Source organism: Ursus americanus, chromosome 3, assembly GCF_024610735.1.
Source record: "Ursus americanus isolate L20-20 chromosome 3, mUrsAme1.1.p, whole genome shotgun sequence".
Taxonomy (NCBI): Eukaryota; Metazoa; Chordata; class Mammalia; order Carnivora; family Ursidae; genus Ursus; species Ursus americanus.
In genome coordinates, this window is record NC_142129.1 from 15,064,962 (window position 1) to 15,092,136 (window position 27,175).

At 44.0% G+C, this 27,175-nt stretch overlaps 2 protein-coding genes across 10 annotated transcripts in view; one reads left to right on the forward strand and one right to left on the reverse strand.

Moving 5' to 3' along the window:
- Positions 1-11,861: 11,861 nt before the first annotated feature.
- TMEM213 (transmembrane protein 213) lies at positions 11,862-21,401 on the reverse strand. Its single transcript, XM_045792561.2, has 3 exons — positions 21,251-21,401; positions 17,547-17,618; positions 11,862-16,710 (listed from the first exon to the last, which is right to left on the reverse strand). The coding sequence occupies exons 1-3, from the start codon at positions 21,399-21,401 to the stop codon at positions 16,541-16,543; spliced, it is 393 nt and encodes a 130-aa protein (XP_045648517.2). The 3' UTR covers positions 11,862-16,540.
- The window catches only part of ATP6V0A4 (ATPase H+ transporting V0 subunit a4), a 76,612-nt gene continuing 70,667 nt past the window's right edge, over positions 21,231-27,175 (forward strand). For 7 of the 9 annotated variants that reach the window (XM_045792551.2, XM_045792558.2, XM_045792559.2 and 4 more), the window contains exon 1: positions 21,231-21,318. The gene's annotated coding sequence lies outside the window, so the exon portion shown is untranslated. Of the gene's footprint in view, positions 21,319-21,368; positions 21,454-21,614; positions 21,936-27,175 lie in introns of those variants that run through there. The other 2 variants (XM_045792555.2, XM_087860799.1) reach the window with 2 other exon arrangements.

Consider the following 27,175-nt stretch of genomic DNA (forward strand, 5'->3'; position numbering starts at 1 on the left):
ATTTTAAAATTCTGAGGTTGTTCCAAAGGAAACAGTACAAAGAGTTTAAAAAAAAAAAAGAGTGGCTTAAAAACTGAAATGAGTTGCCGCCTTTCAGTACAAACGAATGTTGGTCTTTTTTTTCCAACAGTAGTTGTGCACCATGGCTGCTTTTGGAGAGCATCAAGGACGTTCTACTTTTAGCAGAATCCAGAAGTAGCTCTTCCCCCTTAGATCCTTCTAAAGCTGTGAGGGACAGGAATTATCGCTGCCTGGGTTTGAAGGCCAAGAGTCAGTAAGTTTTCAAATTGTTGTCTTACATTTCCCCAATACTGTTATTTCTGGATTCCTTGCGATAAAAATTTTATACGCAAATAAGGAGTAAAGTTTTTTTTAAAAAGACATAATTAATCAAATTTAAATCAGAATATCCTGTTACTATATGTAGCCCCTTAACCCTAACCTTTTTTGTTCTACCTTTCCTGGTCAAAGCACAGATTAGCAAAAAAAGAAAATAAAAATAACTCCACCATCAGAAATACTGCCATCAAAATTGTAGTGAATTTTGGTCTTAAAAAAAAAATCTCAGCCAATTCAATCTTATTTGGTGATTGGGACTGATGAGAATGTTTTGCTTTCTAATTGATTTTACAATAGGTTACTGATTTGGATTCCAAAGCACACAAGGGCAGAGGGAGGGCGGGAGGAAGGCAGAAGGATGAGAGTTGGTGCTGGAGGTCATCTGGAAAGAAGAACAGGGAGATGTGTTTGAGGACCTGCAGCAGTGGGTTTTCTAACTGCTGGAGGAAAATGGCACCATGACCTTGAGAGGCCTAACCCTTTCTGCCTGTCTGCACGCAAGTGGGGGGCACTGCCGCCCAACAGACCCCCTGACCCATCCCATGGAATTTTGCAGGGGCCTCCTGCCTGGTGTTTGTAGCTGAGATAGAGGACTTCATGGATAGACAGAAAGCATTATTCCAGGCCAGAGAGTAATAGCCTATTTCTGGCCCTCGGCCTTAACACTAGGTAATTTAAAGGCTTCAGCACACAAACTGCTTTTAAGAGACTCTTGTGAAAAGTGTGTGCTTCAGTGTCTTTTCCTTGATGGTGGGGCTCTCCTTAACTGGCTAACTAGACATAAGCATCAGCTCTGCACAATGCATTTCCTGCCCTGACTGGCCCTTCAGCTCCTGAATGAAGCGGGAGTAGCACCTCAGCTGTATCTGCAGGGTCAATGGCCTGTGGCTTACGACAAAGTCCTCTGTGCTTCAACCATTTTCTGGATAGCTAAGGTTTCACCTTCTGAGGTTACTGGCCCCAGGACCTCAGAAATTAGAGGTTTTTTGCTCTTCATATCAACAGGTTCAGAGTGGCTTACTAAATTTTATATGTCTCAAAATTTAGCAGGATGGTATTGTGATGGGTGGCAATCAGAAGTCAAAATGAGGAGCACCTGGGTGGCTCAGTTGGTTAAGCATCTGACTCTTGATTTTGACTTGAGTTATGATCTCAGGGTCATTGGATCGAGCCCCACGTTAGGCCCCACACTCAGCGGGGAGTCTGCTTATGATTCTCTTTCCTTCTGCCCCTCCCCACCTATGTTCTCTCGCTCTCAAATAAATAAATAAATAAATAAATCTTTTTTGGGAAGTCAAAATGATATTAACAGGCTACAACACAGGCCAAAAAGAAATTAAAATTTCATTTATTCCTACTTAGTTTAAAGTCCTACTTCTAGGATTAAAAAATCTATTATATGCATATAGGATAAAGGGAATATGGTCTATCAGCAGTTTATAGGAAAAGATTTGAGGATGTTTACAGACATGTTAGGAGTGCTGGGCATATTTGAAAGATCAATCTAGCCTCAAACATTATAAATAGAAATATATTGCCCCAGTGAGGGGATATAAGGATGTCCATCTCCCTTGCTGGTTACTTGAAGAATATAGGTGCCGTATTTTGAAAGGAATGCTTATGAATTGGATGGAAAGATGGGGAGAAGAGGAGCCAGAATGGCAAGATTGGAGTCCATGTCATTTGAGAAAGAAATTAAGAAACTAGGTGTCTATCATGAGCAGTGAAGGCTTTGTAGGAAGCATAGCTGAATATCCTAAGTGTTGTCATGAGAACAGGGATTGACTTGCTTTATGGTGTTCTGGAAGACAGAACTAATATCTTGCAGAATATTGGTTTTGGCCCGGTTAAAAGAAAGAACTTAACAATTAGTAGGTCAACACAGAAAAGCCATTCTCTGGAAGTCCTTCCCATTGGCTCCTGGTGAGGACCTGTGTCCCATGGCACTGAGGTTGTCTATCACATGGCCCCCAGCAGAAGGGCAGGCATGTCTGGGCCTGGAGGTCTTCCAGCTCACCCAGTCCTTTTCTAAGACTTTCATGAGCTGGTAAAGTGGAAGATGAGCATCTGGACACCTGGAGGAGAGATGGTGCTATGGATGGGACTGAACAAAACTAGCTCAGGCTTTCCCCAGAATCAGTACAATGGAGAAATACTCCATCCCCTACTCCATTAGTTAGGAGGCAGAGGAGAATATTGTTTAGTATGTCCTGGAAAAATAGCTATGAATAACGTTTAATGGTTTACAAATATAGTTCTACAGTTAGAACTTGGTATATCACTTGTGCATAAGAGCCAACAATCTCAATTCCAGTGTTGAGAATCTCATGGAACAGCAAATGTATTCACTGAAAACTGACTAGATTGTATGGTAATACTACTGATGCATGAATGCATACACAAATATTTATTGAGTGCCAGCTGTGTGCTAGATACTAGTGTAAGCACCAGGAATTTGGAGGTGTTGGGGACCTTGACAGGAGCAGTTTTTGTGGACTGCTGGAGAAAGAAACTAGCTTGGAGGGAGGTTGAAGGAGGACTAGGAAATGGGAATGGAGAGAACAGTGAATTTAGACAATTCTTTTCAGGTATTTGGCCGAGAAGGGTCAAAGAGAAATGGGGTGGTAACTGGAAGGTAAGGATGTAGGGTAAATGACAAAGCGTTGCCAAATAAAATGCAGGGAAGCCAATTAAGTTGATTTTCAGATAAACAAGGAATACTTTTTTTTAGTTTAGGTATGTCTTAAATATTGCATGGGACACACAATATTATTTGTTGTTTATCTAACATTCAAATTTACCTAGGTGTCTGTATTTTTATTTACTAATTGGAAACCTTAAAATGACCAGCACTGAATGTGTTGTATGGTGATGGGGTTGATCCATGGAGTGGGGGAGGTTACTACTGATAATGCAGAAGACAGAGAAGTAAGTGAGAGGTGCTGAGATTCAGAGCATAATGGGGAAATTAGCCTTCAGAAGAGCAGGGATATTATTCCATTGTGTAAAGGAGGGAAAACAGAGCATAGCACAGATTCAGGTCACTGAATTTTTGATTCTGAAAATAAAATTCCTAGGAAGTATGTTATTTCTTTTTCAAAAAACATTTTATTTATTTACTTGAGAGAGAGAGAGAGAGAGCATGAGCAAGGGGAGGCGGGGGCAGAGGGGCAGAGGGAGAGGGAGAAGCAGATTCTCCTCCATGCAGGGCTCGATCCCAGGACCCTGGGATCGTGACCTGAGCTGAAGGCAGATGCTTAACTGAGTGAGCCACCCAGGTGCCCCTGTTTTGATTTATAAGTTCAGGGATTTTTTTTTTTTTAAGTAGGTAGCAAAAACATTATTTTACTTCATAATAAATTGTCTAATTTTGTGCTTGCTTAAAGATGAACTCTGGTTCATTTTCGATGGCTAATAAGATACATTCAGATTAATAGTGTCTGTTATTTGGGATAACATAATGACTGAGTGACATGGTGGTATTTATTCTGTTAAATTATTTAAGGTGTGTTTTGTGGTCCAGAATGTGGTCTATTTTGGTGAATATTACATGTGGGCTTGAGAAGAGTGTGTTGTTTGCTGTTGTTGGATGGAGTAGTCTATAAATGTCAATTAAATCCAGTTGATTGATGGTGCTGTTCAGTTCAACTATGTCCTTACTGATTTTCTGCCTGTGGGGGCTGTCACAGGGTAGAGGAGTGTTGAAGTCTCCAACTGTAATAGTGGATTCATCTGTTCCTCCTTGTGGTTCTTTTTTTTTTTTTTTAATATTTTATTTATTTATTTGACAGAGAGAGAGAGAGCGCACAAGCAGGGGGAGCAGCTGAGGGAGAAGAAGAAAGAGGCTCCCCTCTGAGCAGGGAGCCTGATGCGGGACTTGATCCCAGGATCCCAGGATCCCGCTTAGCTGACTGAGCCACCCAGGCGCCCCTCCTTGTGGTTCTATCAGTATTTGCCTCACATATTTTCTTGCTCTGTTAAGAGTGTATAAATTAAGGATTGTTATGTCTTCTTGGAAAATTTGCTCCTTTATCATTTTGTAGGGCTTCTCTTTATCTCTGATAACTTTTCTTGCTCTGAAGTCTGCTCTAAAATTAATATAGCTACCCCAGCTTTCTTTTGATTAATGTTCGCATGATATATCTTTCTCCATCCCTTTACTTTTTATCTGTCTTTATATTTAAAGTGGGTTTCTTGTAGACAACATATAGGTGGGTCTTGTTTTTTTTAATCCATTCTGGTAGTCTCTGTCTTTTATTTAATGTATTTAGGCCATTCACACTTAAAGTGATTATTGGTCTATTTTTAACTATTTTCATCTACAGACCTTGTTCTTCGTTTTTGTTTTGTTTTTTGGTCTTCCACTCTTTTTCTGCCTTCTCTAGTTTTATGAGCATTTTATATCATTCCATTTCTCTCCTTTCTTAGCATATAAATTTTTCCTTTTTTAAGCAGTTGCCCTAGACTTTGCAATATACATTTATGACTAATCCAAGTCCATTTGCAAATAACACTGTACTGCTTCACAGGTAGTGTAAGGACCTTATAGCAGAGTTCCAAGCTCTTTACACGTTGGACTAAAACTTCGAAGATGTGGTATATATAATTCACAATTAAATACATATACAAATGTGCCACCCAGACATACACATTCCCTCATCATGTTGTTCAAGTTTGCTACGCAATTTACTCAAGTGGTCCTCAACATTTCAGTGAAATTCCTTCCAGGCTTTTTCCTATATCTTTTCTTTTACCCCATAGAGGGACATACTATATATACAATGTCCTATCCTGTTTTCCTTCTTTAGCATGGTCATAAACATTCTCTTGTGTCATTAAAGGTTCATTTTTATCCATCATTTTATGTCTATATAGACATCTTTTTTTTCAAATTCTTGTGTAATTTATTATTTTGTTTATCTTATAGCTTCCATGTATCTGAGTTCATTTCTTTACTAAAAACATCTTTTCCTTTGGCAACTTGATCACATTTGTTTCTTTTAAAAATTTTGTGGTTGGCACTCCCATTTCTTTTAACATTTCAGCAAAGGAATTGCTGATTTGTTCATCCTTCTTGGCTCAATATGAGGCACATAATTAGTTCTGGAGCTGGAAGCTGGAGATCAGGGTGTCAGTTTGGTAGGTCAAGGGGTCTCTGTCTTCCAGGTGGCAGATTTCTCATTGTATCCTCCCATGGTGGAAGGAGCTAGATCTTTTTTCTTGCATAATAATCCTTTCTATGGATCTACCATAATTTATCCATTTTCCTGATGTTAAATGTTTGGTTGTTTCTAATGTTTTGCTATTACAACTGATAGTGGGCTAAATACGTTTGTGTATAAGTTGTCTGATTTTCAGATTACTTACTTAGAATAAATTCCTAGAAGTGAAATGACTGAAGTGAATGGTCTGAGTAGAGTTAAAGGGACTTCTTCTATATTTTCAATTATTTTTCAGAATTCCTGGGCCAATTTATATCCTGTGTCCACTTTGAGAATACATGATTACTGTCCTCTTACCAGCATAGAGAAAATAGAACTATATATATATAATACATATATTATATAGATTTTATTTATTTGAGAGAGAGAGAACAAGCAGGGGGAGGGAGAGGGAGAAGCAGACTCCCCACAAGCAGGGAGCCCAACATGGGGCTCGATCCTGGGATCGTGACCTAAGCCCAAGGCAGATGCCTAACCAACTGAGCCACCCAGGCACCCCTATGTTTATATTTTTAATATTTTATAATTTCACCAACAAAGAAGTTTCCACATAGTTCTCATGGTTATCATTTTACACCTCTCTAATATCCCATAGTAATATTATCTTACCTTAGCCCCGTTTTTTCTTAGTGGTCTTTTTCTAATATGTTACATTATCTGGAATAGCAAATTACTAGAAACAACTATTTTCCAGACTATTTTATACCTTTGTTTTTCTTTGAATTATTTTTTAATTAGGCAAATTATCAGCAATAGGTCAAATTATGGACATTTTCATTACATATGGATTTTAAGGGGTTCTCTCACAGTGTGATGAACATCATTTACTGGAAGTCACTGAGCAAAGGACACAGCCTTCTTAAAGTGTGGTTGTGTGTGTGTGTGTGTGAGTGTGTATGAGAGAAAGAGGTGGGGGGGGGGGAGAGAGGGGAGGGAGGGGAGGAAGAAGGGGAGAGAAGACATTGGTCTCTAAGGTCCCTACTAACTCTGATTTTGTGACTCACTATATAGTCCAGTATCTAAGGCAGTCTTGGTGATGAGGGTTTAAAGAACTCCAGACCTGGAGAGGACCGGATTTTTTTTTTAATCCAAGCTGAGCTGCTTAGACTGATGTGACTTTGGCCAATTTACATTATCTCCTTGGGTTTCGTTGAATAGAATATGTGCATAGATGCGCATAAAGATAATTTATGTAAATCACATTAAATGCTAAGTTAAATATCTCTGGGTTAAAAAAATTTTTTTAACGTCACCCTAGAGATCTGATTTGCCTTACATGCAAATTCCTCCCATTCCACAGATTTTGTCCACAGAGCTCCTTGCCACCCCCCACCCCCACACCTTAGGGTTCATCAAAGGGAATTACCCTTGGGAAGCTGGAGGGAAGAGGTTTGTTTGCTCCTGTTGAGCTGGCTGCCTTCCATATGGCTTTATCCAGGATGGTTTGGAAAGCTGCCATCTCTGAAAGCAAATTAGAGATACTGGGACACTAGGGGAGGTTCATTGTCTTCTGAAGAATTTAACTCTTGCAATGGTGTATCAAGTCTGTGGAACTAATTTTATTTTTTTAAAGTTTATTTATTTTGAGTCATCTCTACACCCAATGTGGGGCTTGAACTCACAGCCCCGAGATCAAGAGTCACATGCTGTTCTGACTGAGCCAGCCAGGTGCCCTGTGAAAATTACTTTAAAATACTAATAACTTTTTTAAATTACAGAAACGTCTGGCTCCCTGGCATTTACATTCTAGCATTTATAGAATAACAATGGACAAGGGCGCCTGGGTGGCTCAGTTAGTTAAGCATCTGTCTTTGGTTCAGGTCATGATCCTGGGGTCCTGGGGTCCTGGGGTCCTGGGATCGAGCCCCATGGCCGGCTCCCTGTTCAGCGTGGAGTCTGCCTCTCCCTCTCCCTCTGACTCTACCCCGTGCTTGTGCTCTTGCTCTCATGCTCTCTCAAACGAATAAATAAAAAGTCTTAAAAAAAGAATAACAATGGACCAAAATATCCTCTGTAAAAGCCTCATAGATCATAATGTCTGAAAGTTTTCTCACCATCTTAGCACAAAACCTGGGTATCTTTCAGCCTCAATTGTTTGTTCTCATTGCTAGGGCTGACTTGTAGACCTGACCAGGAGTGTGTGCATTTTCATGCAGTTCTGGGTCTTTTCATGCAGCACACTGTGGTCTCACGCATCATTCCCAAAAAGTCAATTGCCGAATTGCTCTTTTGAACAAAACAATTCCTTCACATTTCCCCAAACCTGGCACGATCCTGGCGTATCTGAAGGTGAAAAGCCTGCCATGGAGCCAGGAATCTGGTAACAGGGCCACAAATTTTATTTTTAATCAGGCAAAATGCACACTCGCCTAGAATTATATTTATAGCCAACCTTTAAAAATCTCACATAAAAAGAAAAATGCTAACTCTAATACAAATCAACAACAATTCTGCCTTCAGATTCAAAATAAAATTGAATTCAATAAGTTGAATTCGATATCTAATAGTGGGAATGCCGTGCATGTTATTTTTGGGGTAAGGCGTGAGCACGGTTGATGTCTATCCTGAACAGGCAGATAGAAAGAAATAATAAAAAGTCAGTTTCAATTTCTGGGACAATTGAATGAAATATCTATATGCCAATTTAAAAAGCAAGTTATCCCATACTACTTAAATTAGGAATATATTTCTCCTGTGACCCAGCATTACTGCATCTGGCACTATTACCCAAGGAAGTACATTCACAGGCCCATAAAGGGAGCACATAAGGATTTTCGTGGTGGCGCGATGCGGAAGTGGGGCTTGAGCCAGGCTAGGAGTGCATTTCCCAGAGAAGGGAGAGGTGAACCGTGGCGCTTACACAGAATCCTGTGTGGCAGCTAGAGGCTCTGGACGTAGGGACATACGGTAAAGAGATCTGAAAAACGTTACTGTTGTGTGAGCGAAGAGGCAGGATGAAATCTAGTTTATGTAAATTCAGAACAACTGAACTTAGAATAATTGTTCCCATTCTATAAGAGCACAGAGAGGGACCCATGTGGTTGCCTTATGGAAGGGGAACCAGAGACTGAGAGAGAATTGGGGGGATAAAAGTGAATAAGGAATAGAATGATTGGCACCTTGCAGTGCCTGATGACGACAGAGTGAGAACTACACCCTCTGCACAGACACACAGAAAAGTGAAGGAAACTGTAGGCTATGGATGAACAAAACTTCATGTGGAGGAAGGCTGTGTCTAACACTGGGAGTATAGCATACATTTTCCCAAAATCCATAAATAAATGAGTACAGTTCTCTTAAGAATAAATGGGTACTTACAATTTTAATCTATTCAGTGATCCTAAGAATGGACTTGGTGAGCTAATTTAGGCATTAAAGTTTGATGCTGGTGCGTAAGATACAGAAGGCATCCGTCCATTAGTAGTCTTATGTTGAAGATTTTAAATTCAAGTATATTTAACTTGATGCATACATTATCACCTTCCTCTGGAGCAATAAGATTCTCCCAGATGCTTGTAAATTTGGTTTTACAAAAAATAGACTCCTCCCATTCATCCTTTTCTCCCCACTAATCTGTTTCACTGTCTCTGTAGTTTTGCCTTTTCCAGAATGTCATATGGTTGGAATCATACGGTATGGAGCATCTTTTAAGTGGTACTATTACTTCTTTCACGTAGAGATATACATTTAGGTTTCCACCGTGTCTTTTCATGGCTGGGTAGCTTGTAAATCAGTTTTTAAGAGAATATTTGATCTAAGTATCTTCAAAGTATAATAAAGTATTCTCTGTACTTAATATATCCCTTATAACAATACAAAATTAGGGGAATTTGTACCAGACAAGCCTGTCACTGAAGCCGAGTGTTACATCTTATGCGTCATTTTCTCCCCCTGTTAGGTTTTTGTGGCTCCTAGGACAACTCTATGCAAATTATAAAAGGTGCCTGTTCCTCAAGAAAAACTGGGTGGGTGCATATGAGCAAGCTAAGCTATCACAGAAGGGCTTTCCAGGTCCCAGTGGGCAGCAGCCTTGGTGCCCCCATCGCTCTCCTGCTCAGCTGCACCCTGGATTCTAGGGCGCCCTGTGTTGGCTTCTCAAGCACTCCACGTTCCTTTCCTGCTGCCATCCAGAGGCAGGTGAGGACTCTGGCTCAGCAGCGTCAGGGGGCAGGTGGGTGAGGGAAGCAAGCTCAGGGCCCCCAGGGCAGGGCTGGGGCAAGGTGCAGGTGTGCGTGTACACTCCGCAAGTGTGTGCACAGCTGTGTGTACAGTGTGGGCTTATCTGAGGAGTTTACCAGAAGGGGACTTCCTGCTGCCCCAGGACTGGTATGAGAAGCCTGAATTGCTTCATTCCCCACCCCCTCTTGCTCCCAACTCTCACATAGAGAAGTCTGGATGGAACTGTGACTTTGCGGGGTGCACAGGATGTGTGTGACCCTGGGGCTGACATCCATCACCTCAAGCAGCATCTCCCAAGGAGAGTCTCCACCCTCTTGGCCTGTGCTTGGGCAGGTCGTATGTGGTGTGGTAGAGGAGAGCCCTGATGGGGCTCAGGGAGGGGCAGGCAGGCTGCCTGGGCGTCCTGTGGTGGAGGGTGAATCACCGCACACTCCCGTGGCTTGAAGCTCCCCGGGCAACCGCACCCTGCCTATTTACCTAGTTGCTTACATATCTGTGGTCTAGGTATTGCAAGCACTTGAACACAAGGCTGCACCTTGTTTCAAGTTGCAACTACTCAGTTCAACAACTCACGCTCTGTATTAGTTTGCTAGCTTGCGGTAACAAAGTACCACGGACGGGGTGCCTAAGACGGATGGAGGGATAGAGGTATAGTGTCTCACTGCTCAGAGGCTAGAAATCTGAGATCAACATGTCAGCAAGGCTGGCTCTTTCTGAGGGCTGAGGGGGAGAATCCGTTCCAGACCTCTCCCCTCCTGTCTGGTGGGTTGCTAGCGATCTTTGGGATCCCTTGGCTTGTAGGCGTGTCACCCCCATCTCTGCCTTCAGCACAGGCTGTTCTCCCTGTGGGCAGGTCTGTGTCCAAATCTCCCCTTTATAGAAAAGCAGACTGGATTAGGGGCCCACCCTATTCTAGCGTGATCTTATCTTAAGTGATTACACCAGCAACGACCCTATTTCTGAATAAGATCACATTCTGAGGTCCTGGGGACTTCACAGTAAGCATTTGTGGGGGATACATTTCGGCCCATAGCGCTCCCTCTCGGTAGTTTCCTTCATTTGACGGGGTAACAGGAACTTCCCAGGTAAAAAGATCTCCCTCAAGGTACAAAGAACAGGACGAGTGTTTTGACAAAGAGTTCAACAAATAGTCACCATGGGCATAAACGAGGACCACCCAAATGAGAAGCCAAAGCTATTCATTCAGACCCTGCTCTAGCAGGGGAGTCAGCCACCATCACCTACATCTGGTAGTCATTCAGAGGTGGGCAGAGATGTGGGAAAGCTTCCTAGCGGAAAAGGGGAAGGCTCCTGATCTTCCGTATGTCCTGGTTATAGGCTGTTGGCACGGGACAGCTGTAGGTGGGCTGACTAGGAGTGGGGCATCCTGTGTGATTGGTTAAGGGCACACATTTGGCTTTCCCTGGATGGTCCTAAGTTGGAAACAGAGGTGAAAATTTATTAATTAACTGGAGCTGTCTGTTATTAACCAAATCATGGCTGTTTGGGCAGATTGCTATGGAGGCCGTTTGCCTTCCTGGCTTGGGTGCTACAGATAGACTAGTTGCTTCCTAGAGTACTAGTTGACTTCCTAGACTAGTTGACTTCCTAGACTACCTTTCTAGACAGGTGCTGGGTTGGCTTCTTGGACTGGTTGCTGCAGATTTTGGGTCAAGGTTCTATTTTCATATATGGGCTGGCCCTTGTCCATTTGTCTCTCATCACAGAATTTACTTGGTGGGTAGACCTGCCTGTTACTCATTTCCACAAATGACTTAAATATGTATTTATTATAAACTTATGGAAACAATAATTAAAATTTTTTCCAACCTTGGGACGCCACGTTTTCCCAAGAGCCTCCTCCTCCGTCTTCATAGCTCTACCTCTTCGCGGTCGCTGTTTGCATGGGCCACGTTCTTGGGTCTCATCTGAATCCGTAGTTCATCAAGGGTTTACTGAGTTTGTGCTGCACATCTAGGCCTTGGGTAGGTGGAAGGAACCCGACGTTAAAGACACAGTCCCTGCCTTCGGAGAGACCAGTGAGAAAGACAAGCAGGTGGATACTCTAGTCCAACATGCTCAGTTGTCAGAGATTAAAAAAAAAATAGCTGGACACTGAAGTGGTTGAGGACAGATTTTAATTGTAATATATTATTACAGCAGGGAAGAGGGTCTAGCATGAACTCCACTTTGACTTGTGCAGAGGTGACTGGGTGTGTTACAGGGGAACGAGGGAGTAGGGAGTGGGGTGAGCTGGAGCTCAGTAGAGTCGGGGAAGTGAGAAATGCAAAAAATTGGTCAGTGTAAATGCTAATGATTAGGCCAGCTGTGTTTGCCTGCTGTCAATCATCAGAGTTAGGATCCTGTTATCCCAGACTGGGAGACAGAGGCCCTGTCCTTCGTGATGATTACATTTTAAAGGAATAGCTTTCAGCTCCTGGTTGTAACAGATGGATAGATGGATAGATGGATAGATATATAGATAGATATGTAGATGTAGAAACAGATACATATATCTCAAAGGGACAGAGAAAGAATTTACACATGTAAGTCCCTTTTAGTAAATGTTCTAAAAAAAGGTGGTCAGATACCTCCTGTCAGGCATTGGTTAGAACAAATAGTTGATTATTTTGTCAGCCTTGAGCTTTTACTTAGGCAAGCACTTTAAGGGGCTGGGGGGCAGGGTCATCCGAGGGATGTGGCCTTGAGTTGGAAGCTATATTAGTGTTTGTTTAAGTCTTTGAATCTGTGGGGAGAAGATAGAGTCATTTGTGTTGAGATTCTGTAGTTTTTATCAGCCAGGATTGAGGCCTAGTTGAGAAGAGGGATCAAGAGGAGCCTGCCTAGAGTTTGGTCAAGCACTTTGTCCAGTGCTGCCCTGAAGTTGAGCATAGGCCCTTGAGGTGGTGTGTGTGTGTCCATCCATCCAGGGACAAGGGACAAGACCACTCACAGTAAACTAAGTGAGTCCAGTCAGAAGAGGGAAGAGGGAGCAGAAGAACAAGGTTCAGGTTTATGGGGTCTAACATGTATACAAATAAAAGGCCCTCTTTAAAAAAATACAGCATTAGAAATACAAAATTAGATGGCAGGCCTGGGGTGGAGGAGCATGAAAGTAAGGTGACCTGAAGTGTAAGCTGCCCTTGGCTCATGAGAAATCTGTCTCCTGGGAAGAGTGTGTTCCAGGCCGTGTGAACAGCAAGAACAAAGAGGGGGAGGATAGAAAGGGCCTGGAGTGTTTAGGAACTGAAGTAGTTCAGAACTGGGTTTGCATGAAGGATATGTAAACGTTAAGCTAGAGAAAAGCCAATCCCAGAGGGCCTTATGGGTCATCCTACGAGTATGGATCTTACTCTGTCAGCTGTGGGGAGTCACAGGAGCATTTCAGGCAGGGGAGGGCCTTGATCACTTATTTAGGTATTAGAAAGATTATTCTGGAAGAAAGTGTGACAGTGGGCTAGACCAGGTAAGGTTGGAAGGAGATGCCAGGCAGAGGTTGTCTACAAGGCACTTTGACCACAAGCCAATGAAAACCAATGCAGTCACACCATATTATGTATATATGATTTTAAAATAGATGCCAGGTTCAGACAGAGAAAGTTGCCCTTAATCAAAAACATTTCTAGATTATTATTTCTCTAAGTTTTAAAGTATATTTACATATATTTTTATGGAAAAGCTAGCCTAAGACTTGTCGTTGATGAATCTTGCATGGTATAACATTTTATTTTATTTTTAAAAAGATTTTATTTATTTATTTGAGGGGGAGGGTGGGAGCACAAGCAGGGGGAGGGGCAGAAGGAGAAGCAGGCTCCCCATTGAGCAGGGAGCCCGATGTGGGGTTTGATCCCAAGATACTGGGATTATGACCCGAGCTGAAGGCAGACGCTTAACCGACTGAGCCACCCAGGCGCCCCAACATTTTATTTTTAATTAAAAATTATATATTTGACTTATTTGCCCTTGGGTATCATGCATATATAAAAAGGAATCAATTTTGAAGTCAAATAATTGTGCCACACCTTAAAGTTTAATATTCTGTTTCTACTCAGGACACTTTGGTACAGAAATGCCCCAAGCAGTGTGGATTCTGTGTCACTCAGCCTGTGACAGTGCTGGGGGCCACGTTATTTACTCAAAGCAAAAATCTTAAACGAAAAGCACATCTTCTGTTAGGCAGGTCCTGCTGCTTTATACCGAGGAGTTTGTATCACCTGGAAGGTGATACTTAGTTTTCTCCTTCAGGTTTTCCTTTTTAATTTATTGACAAATCTTTGCTTTGATAAAGAGATCCCACGCTGAGGGAAGATCTGAGATAAAGCATCTAGAAAGAATAACCATCAAGTTATGTAACTTGTCTTTCTGTCTACTCTCAAAGAAAAGAGCGATTATTTGGATTTGGTTTGTCTTTCCTCCTGTACAGAGAAAAGGAAAGCGATTCGCGGTACGCCTAAATTTGAATGTAGCAGTGGTAGTAACTACACATTATTCACTTCGATGTAGTCTAAGAACCTACACGTTGCCCAGACCCGAGGGGATGTTCTGGCTTTCTGCTTCTAAGGCACCAAATGGGGGGGCACCTGGGTGGCTCAGTCGGTTAAGCGTCCGACTCTTGATTTCAGCTCAGGTCATGATCTTGGGGTTGTGAGATCAAACTCCACGTTGTGCCCCACGCTCCGTGGGGAGTCGGCTTGAGATTCGCTATCCCTCTGCCCCTCCCCCACCCCTGCTTGCACTTGCTTTCTAAATAAAATAATAATAATAATAAAGGAGCAAATGACATCTTACTGTGGAAGTCTGGTATATAGAAGAGGTTAGAGTCACACTGCTGTGGTTGCAAGGACAGGCCCAATGGTCACCCCTTCCATTCGGCACCCCAGCTAGCCCTCCAGGCTTTGACAACCCAGTTTGTAACCACTGATGTGTCCAATTCCTACATTCTCTACTTAGAAAACTGACACTCCCCAAGGTGAAGTGGCTCGTTTCCCTCCACACTGGCCAGCAATCAGTCTTCATTTCCCTTCTCTCTATTGCTTTTCGGAGGTAGTGTTCTCACCACGATGTCACGCTGTTTTATTTCAAAAATGCTTGCAGATGTTAAATCCCAGGGGGTCCTTACTAACTCTTTCCATCTCTAAGGAGTTCAATCACGTGTTGTGGAAACTCTTTCCTCAAGTGTCTAAAAAAGTGGAACACGCTCGTGTGTGTTCATCACATTGCACGAGGTGTCGTGCAGACACTGGTTCACACGATTATGTAACACGTGGGCACAGTATATCCATCCGGTTTATTGATTAAACCACGGAGATTCAGAAAGCAGCAGACTGAGCCAGGCCAGTTCCTTCAATTCCCATTGTCAGGGAAATCTACTTAGACTTTCTGAAAGAGCAGGTGGGCAGCTCTGAACCATCTGCCACCTCCAGGAAATGCTCCTTCCTACTTCAGGGGCCTCTCACTTTCTTGTGTATAATTATTTGGTTGTTCAATCTAAATACATGTGGCCCCACAAAGGGCAGCCATTGTCTCTTAATGAGACAATGTCTTTCCTTCCTTCTGATGAACCCACTCTCCTCTCTTCCTGACCCCGACCCCCCCCCCCCCCCCCGACAATGTTCACGGTGACCAGCAACATCCTTCTGCAGGATGAGCGGGAACTAAACCAACTGGCTTCTGTGGAGATTGGTTATTTCAACCATTTATAGAAAAGTGGAAGTTCTCTGTGCGGAATGATAGTTTTAAGTTCATCTCAGGCAAGGACTCGTTCGTTAGTTCCTTCATTCATCATTCATTCGTCGCACAAACATTACGAGGAGCTTTCTATCCCCAGGAGCAAGAGGAAGTCTACACTGACTGCATATTCCTGAGGGCTGCACTTCAGGGTGGGGCGGACGCACCCCTAAGAACACCAGCTCGGGGTCCCCCAAGGCTATCAGGGAAGGCTGCAAGAAGAGCAGGTGTTTGGGCTGGACTTTGAGGGCTGGCCTTCCATCTGGAGGCGGAGTTCGAAGGCAGCCCCCGAGCGGAGGGACTGGCAGCAGGAAGTGGAAGACAGGACTGGGTCACCTGAGTCCTGGTCCCGGATGCGCAGGGAGACAGACCTGGGAAGGTGATCAGACTCCTGTGGAGAGCAGAAGGCCAGCCCCATGTCCGAAGTTCGGCGGTGAGGCTTTACCGAAGGTCGTCAGCAGGGGGCGACAGCACCACATTGGCAGCTGCCCTGGGGAGGAGCCAGTGCGGAGGAAGTGCCTGACCGCGGCAGCGAGAACAGAACCCAACGTGCCTGAAACAATGCAGGGGCGATGTAGGACGGTGGGGCAAGACCGCCACGGAAGACAATGTCGAAGAAAGAACTAGAGCGGGAGAAGCAATGCACGGGGGGGGGGGGGGGGGGGGGGATGCCAGTGATTTCCTTGAATGAAATGGATGGAAGACAATGACCTGTTTTGGGGGAGAAGTTTCTGAGTTTAGCTCCGAACGTGGACAAAAGTCAAAGTCGCATGTTCTTGTGCACCCCCCTGGGGCGCGGACGAAAACACTGGTTAAAACCGCAGCAGGTCCGGTAGATCAAGAAAGAGATCGTCGGCACTCAGAAGCATGAGTGCCTGTGGATTTAGGTGTGAAGCAGCACTGGCCTTCCTTCCTCGGATCCGCCTTTCCTTCTCCCTTCTCTTTTAAAAGTCATTGAGGCACAAAGGTGACGACACCTGTAGCCAGGCAGAAACGCCATCAGCACCACTCCCCTCCCGCGGTTACCCACAGTTCGGTGGCGACTGACATTCTCGGGGCTAAGCTGCTCAGCCTCATGCTCGCAAACCCTTGGGCTCATCCGGAGTGAGCTTCCTCAGTTTGTCCACGCAGAGCAGGATGAGGGTGAGGAACCACAAACTCCAGCCCACCGCGGCCGCGATCCAGCCGTATTCGTCCACTCCCGTGCGGCAGCACCGAGCCGCCTGGGGGCAGAAATCCACATCTGGCGGGGAAGGGAGAGCAAGAACAACAGGGTGCATCGCACCAGCCCACCCAGCTCCTCCTCCAGTGTTTGTGAGAACAAGCAAGGAATCATCCCACAGCTAACATGTACTAAAGGACGCCGCGCACTGTGTTAGGGGCTTCACACACGTTCCCTTAGTCATTGCTCCCAGAGTGAGAGGTCCAGTTACTAATCCCATTTTACATGAAGGAGCTGAGGCTGTAACTCACCCAAGGTCACCCAGCGGCGAACAGGACTCAAACCCAAGTCTGAAGGAATCCAAAGCCATGAACTTAACCTCTACATTGCCTGCCTGTTACTCTCCTTCATGAATGCCCAGAAGAAAACACATTTGGTCATTCAGTGAGGGCAGCAGAAAGGCAGCCAGACACAGAATAAAGCAACACTGTCTATGAATTGGACGTGTGGTAACAATGCTTGTTGCTTTATGAAATACTAGCCTCCTTGCCGTTGGGAGTATTCAAGCAGAGGATGGACAGAAATACGCAAGGGGTGCCAAAACAAGGGTCCTGCATTGGGCAGAAGTTGGACTGGCGGATTTTTATGATTTTCCCCCTTCTAAGTTTCTAACTTAGCTGCTATACTGTGGATGGCTCAGTAAAGCCATCTGGCCCAAAGATTGTGAGCCTGCATCACGGCCAAGGCTGAGATAGCTTTTTAGATGTGCTATGCAGGCAGTTATGGGGGGGCCATGAACAAACCACTTCAGGGCACTGTGCCACCGGACCCCAATCAACAGAAAGCAAGCAGGCTTAAGTTTCCCTCCCAGATCCAGGGCCAGCTCGGGCTTGGGGCAGTAGCCAGGAGAAGCTTACTGGGGCACTGCTCCAGGGTTCCAGGGTCTAGGTGGTGGGTGGTCAAGGTTGAGTTGTCGCCGTTCCTCGATTCTGGAAGAAAAGACAGAAGAGGGTCTCAGGCAGTAGGAAAATCCATCCCCAGGCACAGAGTTTGAAATCTTTTTTGTGAATTTGTAGTGATACTGCAAAAGTATTACAAAAGTTCCAGTCTAGGTACTTTAGGACTTCATGCACCAAAGCTAACCCTCTGTTATGGACTGAACTGCCCCTCCAAGTTCATTGAAGTCCGAACCCACGGTAGTGACTGTATTTGGAGAAGGGGCCTTTAAAGAGGTTAAATCAAGGTTAAATGGAGTCGTATGGGTGGGTCCTCATCCAACATGACTGGCATCCTTGCGAGAAGGGGAAGAGACACCAGGGATGTACCTGTGCGGAGAATAGACTGGGCGAGGTCACACCAGGTAAGGTCACACCAGGTGAGGTCACACCAGGTGAGGTCACACTGAGAAGGTGGCCTTAGGAGAAGATACATCTACTGACAGCTGGAGTCTCTAGAAGTGTCAGAAAATAACTTTCTGGTGTTTAAGCCGCCCAGTCTGCGGCATACTGTTACTGCAGCAAAGGAATACACTCCCCTTTCCTTTCACTATTATCATTCAGAGACACTTTATCTGCATGTCTCATCGGCTCACGGCTTCACACCTCATCTCCTTCATATCTCACCCTTCGGTGGCCAATGGCTTGCTGCAAATACCTTTCCAAACACTCTCTTTTAGCTGTTTCCTATGCAAATAGCTCCATCTAGAAATGGTTTTTCTTGTATATATTAAAACAATCACTTAAGCTCCAATGTCTTCTCATAACTACCTTCAAGTCCCTTCAAAATCTTGAACAAATAAATATTGACATCTGACTTTGTTTCTTCACTTCTGATGATTATGATGGTATACCTCGAGCAGATGGCTATCAAAAAAATTAAACACTATACAACCAAGTCCAGAGATGGCTAGAATTTGTAGCCATCAGAATTGTCTCCTGATCAGTAAGTAAGGAGCACAAAGGTAAAAAGAACTTTAGCAGGAATTCTCAAAGTTCTACCAGGGTGTGGGGGTGAGGTGTGGCTATGGAGGTGAACATAAAGATTCCCAAGCATGAAAAGCCATTGTCCGCGTGCCCTCTCCGAACTGAGAATGAGCAGATGGACGATCCAGGTCTACTCTGTCCAATATGGCAACTACTTGTAGCTATTTAAATTGATTAAAATGGAATCAAATTAAAAATTCAACTTCCTGGTCATATTAGTTACATGTCAAGTACTCAGTTACCACATTGGATCACCGCATTCCGAAATGCTACCATCTTGGAAACACAGCACAGATGTGGAACATTTCTGAACAGGCTGCTTTTAGACAACAGGCGTGAGCACTGGAAACCTGATCAAGGCAAAAGGCCGCCACCGTGACCCCCCAGCTGATGCAAACAGGTTCACGAAGCCTCGAAATAGCCACCCTAACTGACCAGGCACAGTTCCTAAGTACAAGAACAGGGTAAGTTCCATACGTTCCCATGCTCCCTCACTCTGCCCTAAGACTACAGCCCCTCACCACCACCTCACGGCAGACAGTCTCTCCTTGGCTGTCCTGCCCGCTGCCCCCTTGCAGTGTATTCAATAAACTTCTATCTCCTTTGCTCTGCCTGGGGTGAATTCTCTCACTATTGGTACCGCTAGCCCCCACCCAATCGGAATGCCCTACAACTTCCATCATCAAGAAATTTGTATAGGATAGTGTTAATCTAGGTAGATCAAGACCAAGAGGTCAATTTTAAAGAATTGTTCAGGAAATTAATTATATTGTTATTCCGCTTCATTGAGGATGCAAAAAAAAAAAAAGGTGGTTTGAAAACTCAAGGCCCCACTGACTCTAGGGCAGCGTGTCCTTCAAAGGAGCTTGTTGTCATGTAGCAGGACAAGTCAGGAAGAAACTTCTTGTTTAGCCAAAGCCATGAAATTGCTGCTTAGACTAATTTTATGCCACCCGCCAACCCAGGCCACTCCAATGTCCTGCCTGAAGTATAGTAATTACCTTGACACAATCTGATTGTTACTGTAAATTATTTACAACTAAATGGCTTAGAACTTGGTCTTTATTTGTTTTGGAGAAATTGATTCCAAAACATTTAATTTCCCTTTTAACCCAACTAACTTCCTTGGCCCTGACTTTCATCTCCCCTTTGCCCTAGAATGGAAGTAGTCCCTGTCTAGAGCAAGTGGATGGAAAAAAACTTAGTTAACCAGAATACTGGTATTAGGTTAAAGCATTTGAAATTCCCATTTCGATCAAAAATTTTTCAATATCAGTAATTTTATATGGTTTGAACTGAATAGCCTAGCTAATAGTTTCTAAGAATTTAACCCTTATTCTCCTCCTTCATAAGCATAGCCAGTCAGGGACCAGTACCACTTGGCCTCACTTCCAAAGTACTGGGTTCTGGGAATACCCCACAATTAAGTGCAGCTAAATTTGTCAAGTTTTTTGAGAGCCTATCATAAGCAAGTCACTGTAAGGGTAAACAAAAGAAATAAAACACTTATTTGGGGAGGGGTATTGGAAAATAAAACGAACATGCTAACGTTCATTGTTTACCCTGTGCTAATTAACTAAAAGTTCTTTACATGCAGTAGTCTCATTTCATCTTATGACAGCCCTATATATATATATATATATATATATATATATATATATATATATATATATATATATATATAAATGCTATGATTGTCCTCACGATATAAATGAGAGAACTGGGCACAGAGACTTTAAGTGATTTGCTCAAGGTCTCACAGCTAGTAAGTTGTGGAAGCCAGAGTTGAGCTGAGGCCAAGTGGCTGGAGCTCACACTCTGAACCTCCAAAGGGGAGGCTGTGAGGACAAGGGAGACAGATACAGCCCTGAGGGGTCATCGAGGGTTGGTTTTGAGAGAGGGAAGTCTGTCAAGGGCAGGGCAGGAGCTGCGGAGCAAGATCAAAGCCAGAGGCCAAAGCCAAGAGCATGAGAGTAAGAGGGATGTCTCCCTGCGTGAGATGCAGAGCCCAGCCTGAGAGAGCAAGATGGGGGCTGCTACTCAACCCCTCTAGCGTCCGTTGAACAGACAGGGCAATAACTCAACATCTCCCACACTCGGGGAAGGTGGGAGAATCATAGGCAGCGTTTGGCAGCTTTCATGCCTTAGGGTTTTATGAAAGTTGCAAAGGAAGCCCAGGGTCCAGGGAGGGACAGAGGACCTTAGGGGAGGATCAGGAGAACAAAGTGGGAATTGTGAATCACAATAGCCAGGAGCACCGAGAAGGAGCCCTTGAGACACAGCAGTGGATAAAATGTCACTTTAGGCCAGATTGGTCCCTGGATGGGAGAGACTGTTGGTACTTGGCTTTTTCCTCTTTCTTTGTGACAAAGTCCAATCGAGTGGCTAATCCTGTCCTAGTTGAGGAGTAGAGCATTTGATCACCGGCTTAGGTAAATGTCGGACACCCCCACCCCAACCCACCACCTCCTGTCTAATCCTTCAGGTGAGAACTGTTTGCTCTTTGCTTTGTGTGGGACAAAGCCTAGCCGAAGAATCCTCCTCCTTCCTTCTCCCTCCCTCCCTCCCTCCTCCTTCCTTTCCCTCCTTCTCTCCCTCCCCCTTCCCACCCTGGCCAGGAATAAAGCCCACGGTTCTACCTGCCAAGCAAACCAAGTGGAAGGAGGCAAGGACCAGGCCGAGGGCCAGTGCAGCCCAGGGTGCAGAGGTGAGGTGCTTCATGCCGGAGAGGGAGAGGGAGGCGTCTGTCCGCACTATCCCTGCAGAGGTGTGCCGAGGGCTGCGTGCCATGTGTCCTGTGTGGACCGTGTCCTGCGGGAGCTTGAAAGTAGTGCTGTCGGAGGTGAATTTCTGCTTTGTGTTTGGGGGAAAGAGAGGGGGTGGAGCAAAAGAAATCAGCTGTCACTCCTCGCTCTTACCTCTTCAGAAGGGAAGCTGAACTATGTTGGCTGGGGGAGGAAGGGAGGGGCGACTTATGCAATTCTGCCTTGAGTTCACTTGTTATCCCTACTGATAAAAGAGGGAACAGGAGAGGAGTTTTGTGCCCTGCCAGTTCCTTAAAGTTGAGTTTGCTGCCTCTTTCATCTGCCGGTGTAGCACTGGATTCTTTATTCTCTTTAGTCCAGTATTTGCTGACACCTGTTATCTGCACCAAACTGTGCTGAAATCTGGCAATATCTGCCCTCGAGGTGCTATCATTACAGACACGTATTGTTCAAACACAGAGCAGTGTTTCAGGCATGACTCGGGAAGGACAGAGTGCTTTGATTCTTAGCAGCAAGAAGCCACACCTGCGGAAGGGATGCTTCATGACCAACATGGCATGTGAGTTGGGCCTTGAAGGAGAATCGAATTTTAACAGGCAAAGAGGAGAGGAGGGCACTATAGGCAGGAGGGACAGAGGAGTAAAGGCCCAGAGGTAGGCGGTGCTCCGGAGTCCAACTTGAGTTCACTGCAGCACAGATAGCGGGAGGGGACCTGAAGAGAGGGAGGGGGGATGACTGGCAAGCCATGAGACTGACAGACTGATGTGCCAGGCTGCAGAGTTTGAAACAACCAGGAGGAAAAGAAAGGCCTTTTGTGAAGATTTTGAACCAAATAGTAACATTTATTGAACACCCCCCCCCATTTATATGAAAGGCATCGTTGTAGGCATTTGGGACCCAACGATGCCTGACGTGCTCTTACTCTTGATCCTACTCATGGTCCAGCAGTGAGACCAGCAATAAAGAAAGATGTGTGGTGCAGTATGGTAAGACTCAAACACGGGTATCTTCTGCAGTTGTGGGAATACACAAGAGAGAGCTGTTAAATCTGCCTGAGAGGTTCAGGGGAAGCATTCAAAGGAGAAGTGATATTTGGGCTGGGTATTGAAGTTTGCATACACAGGTGGGAGCTGAGGGCCTTTCAAATAAATGGAACAGCACACACGGGGGCAAGAGAATTGTCTGTGTGCCTGTCGGCCTGCCATGTGTAGATAAGTATGTGGTCTTCACGTATAAGAACTGGCCTGGTCAAGAGAGTGAGGGATAAAATCTAGCTCATTCGAAGCTATGTGGAAGGACATGTAAGCCATAGGTCAGCTCAAGGTAAGGGTGTCTTATTGGAGTACATCAGCCCAGAGGAAGCATTTTTTTCTAATTTGCCCAAAAAGTACAAATTCGTGGTGGCCTTATATTCTTGGGTTTGAGGGTTGGGGGCAGAAGTGCTTTAAGAAGGCTAATCTGCAGGTGATGTACACACATCTAGTTTAGACCTACCACTTGGTTGAACATTCAGTTACTGAGTAGCTGCTATGTGCTGGGCGTTTGGTATGGGAGGGGGGTCTGAAGTGGGTAAGGCAACACAGTCCCCGTCTTCAAGGAGCTCAGGGTCCAGTGAAGTGAGGGAGAGGGACAAATAAATAATGACAACACAATGAACTAAGTGTGGTGAGGAAGTCTTGACAAGGAATGGGAAAATCATGGAGGAGGGTTGGGGACTAGGGGGTTCAGTGAACATTTCATAATAAGGAAGGCATTTTGACCTGAAATTTGAAATCTGTGTGGTCGACCAGGCACAGGAGAAGGGAACAGTATGTGCAAGACCTCTGAGGCACAAACATATGCCCCTCGTCTGGGGAGTAACCACCATCTTGGGAGCATGGGGTGGGCTCGTGGTGTGTCTGGTTTGACTGAGAACAGATCGTCAATGGTTCTGAATGCCAGACAAAGCAAACTAAGTTCTGTCTTACGACTGGGAATTGTACATGTGGAACTTGTACATATTTCAGAAACATGGAGGATAGATCCAGAGAGGGCAGGCCTGGATGCAGAGAGATCCTCTACGGAGCTGTTGCAAAAATCCCAGCCAGATGGGGCACCGGGCGGGCTCAGTTGGTAGAATATGCAGCTCTTGATCTTGGCGTTGTGAGTTCCAGCCCCATGTTAAGTGTAAAGCTTACTTAAAAAAAAAAAAAATCCCAGCCAGGGATCAAAAGAGCCCTGAAATAAAAACTTGGACTGAAGATAGAGAAGAGAACAGAATCAAGAGGCAGTTAGCTGACTAAATCAATGGAAGGGAACCAGGGAGTGGTATCCGCAGTCTCCAGCTGGGACGAGTGGGTGGCCATGAAGCCAGCCTGCAGTGAAATTCCAGCCCAGATTTTCTTGGCAGAGTGGCCCTGGCAAGTTACTCTATACCTCAGGTTCTTTATCTGACAAGGAATAGGATCAATCTCCTGGCTTGTTATGATGACTGAATGAAGTAATCCATGTGAAATGCTTCACACAGTGTTGCTCGCTGAGGTAGTAAATACTCGGTAAATGTAAACTATCTTTGAATAGAAGGATCATCTTAAGTAGAAAACGTGGGACAAAGGCAGATTTAGGGGAAAGATACTGCTATTGATGTGTTGAATTATTTATATCCTGCCTCGGTCCAAAAAGGGTTTAAGGAAGCTTATCTACAATTAATTAAGCCAGATAAAATAAATTTAAAATGACTGGGAAGAAACGAGGCAAAGGGAAAGTTAGGGTAGGAAATACAAGAGGGATCTCTGAGTTGAGAGCACAAAATGGCACACATGTTCTCTCAGCTTTGTGGTAACCTGTGTAAAGAGGGTAGGGTCACCTACATGTAGGTTACCTGCGTGACTCATGGGCTCCCAAGATGAAAAACAATAGTGTGAGTACAACTGCTCTTGATACCAGAACGAGAGAGCTATTTTCTCCTTGGGTTCTCCACAGACATGACATTCCTTAATGGGATGGACACTATTCTTGACATTTTCTTCACAGTAAGCCCTGCAATAAGCTTCATAGACTAGCGCTGATTTATGCCATGAGCACAAAAGATGACAGCAGTGCCTGGAGTCAACAAGATTTTCGGGGGTCTCGAAAATGCTGGAGACCTGAAAAGAGGTTCTCAGATCCAAAATATGACTGTGCGTTCAAAAAGAAAAAGATGATTTCAAAAGCAAAGTTATACAATTCATTTTCAACATTTAAGCAGAAACGGACATAGGATGTTGGGTACATCTTAATATGTTTGATGCGAGCAGAGTATGTCCAAAATGATGACAGCCTGGGATGTGCAAAGATTTGAAACAGCCCTGCCTAGGGTCCTTGTGATAGTGGTTTGAGTAGCACCCACTGATCTAAGCTGACAGTGTCCTATCCAATCATACCAGGGAAAGCAATTCTGGGTGTAGCGGATAGAAAGAGCAAGGACAATAAGCTGTCCCCTCTCTCTTTCTAACACACTGTTGTTTGACCGGGGACTGTTCTAGATTAGGATTTTGCAAGTCAATTGGAAGGCAAACATTCTCTTAACACATGAGAGGCTTTTCTTCTCCTAAAATAGGATGGGATGGGCTTGACAGGTGTCTGAGAGCTCATTAATTCCCAAGGGCTGGGCTGCAAAGCAGCTATTTTTACAAATGTCACCATTATTAGCTGTTTTTTTTTTTTAAAAAACAGGTGTATAATTAATAACCGTGCAGTTGGTTACCTCACCTAGCAACTCTCTCATACATTTTACATTAGGTTTGCTTTGGAGAGCATACCGGGAAGTTGCACTGCTCAAAGCTAGACATTCTATGGGAACTTCCTCAAGATTTTTTTTTTTTAACGGTTGAATTAAGTGTTTGGTTACTTTTTTAAAAAGTCCAGGCTAAAATGTGGCCAGGCTCCATGGTAGTGGCTGGGATGGGATTGGCCAAGATGGTGGGGGTTCCATGGCCCTCACTGCCTCCAATTTTATGTTTTCCCTGATAAAATTGCATTTGAAAAAGAAAAGGAGGGGGCACAGTGTTTGCTGTGGTAAAAGACTGAAAACCAGCATTCTGTGGCCTGGAGTGGCCTCTTATAGGTAGGATATTTTATGTGAAGGAAGCTTCTCTTGTGATTCTGATAGGACCCTTTACTGTCCCTTCCATCTCTGGGAAGAGACCACTGGCTTTGAACTTGGGGTTTTCATTTCTAATCAACCCATCCTGAAGAGAATCATGGCCCTAACCATGACTGTGCCTGCTATTCCCTAACTTCTGACCAGAGGCGGGCACATGGCTCTTTCTATGGAAGGCTTTATCTGGCTCTGTTTTCACAAAATAATGTCAGTCTGCAGTTGTACATAGGACTGAGACATGTAGCTTCGCCTAAGCGTGATTTAGTTTGGGAGGGGGGAGCTTAACCACGCTCACTGCTGCTCAGTTATGGGTCTGAAATTTGGAGAGAGTGAGAAAGAAAAATGGAGTTCAATCCTGAGATCATGCCATAGAGTTGCTCAAAGTAACAAAGTGAACAAGGTCTTGAGCCCACTGTCAGAACCATTTTTGAGCAGTTCCCAGGATAATTAATTCAATTATCGCACTAGGGTGGGCAGTGGTACCAGACAGAAGTGAGGTTAACAAATGGATGGGATTTCTTCTTGGCGAAGGCCATCTTCCATGTGGGCCCTGGATCTCATTCCCTCCCATCTTCTTAGATTGCCCTGTGATCTGTGAACATAATTGGATGATTTCTATGTCTTGTTATACCTTAAGACCCATCATATGGCCATTTTGGGTAAACATTTAGCAGTGCTTGAAAAGAATGTGTCATGCAGTTGTGGGGTTCAGTGTTCTGTGTAAGTCTGTTAGTGCTAATTGTGTGGCTCACATCTTCTGTATCTTTCCTGTTTTTAAAAATCTGGTCCGCTTATTCTGTTGAATACTAAGAAAGATGATTGTGGTTTTTTCTCTTTTCCTTGCATTTTTGCCTATTTCTGCATTCAATAGTTGAGGCTGTCATTAGGCTTCATGCAAATATAGAATTGACACCATGGTGAATTGAACATTCTTTAAAAAAATTATTTTGTAATATCCCTCTCTATCTCTAGTGATCCTTTGTGCCATCAAGTTACTTTGTTTGATGTTCTATATCTAAACCGCCTTTCTTTTGCTTACTGTTACATGCTGGGTCTTTTCCCATCATTTCTTTCAACTTTTCTAAATTCTTATTATGTGTTGGATGTGTACCTTACAAAAACTGTAGTGTAGCATTTTTTTAAAACCCAGCCTTAGAATCTTTGTTTTTAATTTGGCCATTTAACCTGTTTTACGTGGGATGTATTGATGCTGATTGGTTTAGGTTCGAATCTTCATCTGACCAAGCACTCTCTGGTCTTCCCATCTGTTTGACACCCCTTTTTTCTTTTTTCTCACCACTTTTGGATTGAGTTTTTTAATTCTATTTTTTTTTTTTAGAGATTACTGCAGGCATTCTGTCTTATCAAAGTCTAATATTGATACTTTTACCATTTGATACTACTTGTCTACTCTTGATTTTTATATCATTACAGTCATGTATTTTAACTATATACATATGTATTTTTTAACTCGGTAACTCATTAACTCATTATTATTATTTTATACAGTGAATGTTTACTTAAATGTATCCATGTATTTACTACTTTATTGTTCTGGATTCATTTTTGCATGTCTCCTTTTCCATCTTTGATGCTTCTTCTCCTTAAAGAAGATCTTCAGGTATTCCCTCAGTGACATGATTAATGCTCTCAGTAGTTGTTAGGATATGTTTCTCTTC

What these genes read in the sequence shown, in the direction of transcription:
- TMEM213 (XM_045792561.2), bottom strand. Translation starts at nt 21,401, where the DNA reads ATGGCACGCAGCCCTCGGCACACCTCTGCAGGGATAGTGCGGACAGAC. An exon ending in CCACTTGGTTTGCTTGGCAG is followed by an intron (nt 17,619 to 21,250) that starts GTAGAACCGTGG and finishes CTTTTCTTCCAG; the next exon opens with AATCGAGGAACGGCGACAAC. An exon ending in AACCCTGGAGCAGTGCCCCA is followed by an intron (nt 16,711 to 17,546) that starts GTAAGCTTCTCC and finishes CTTCCCCGCCAG; the next exon opens with ATGTGGATTTCTGCCCCCAG.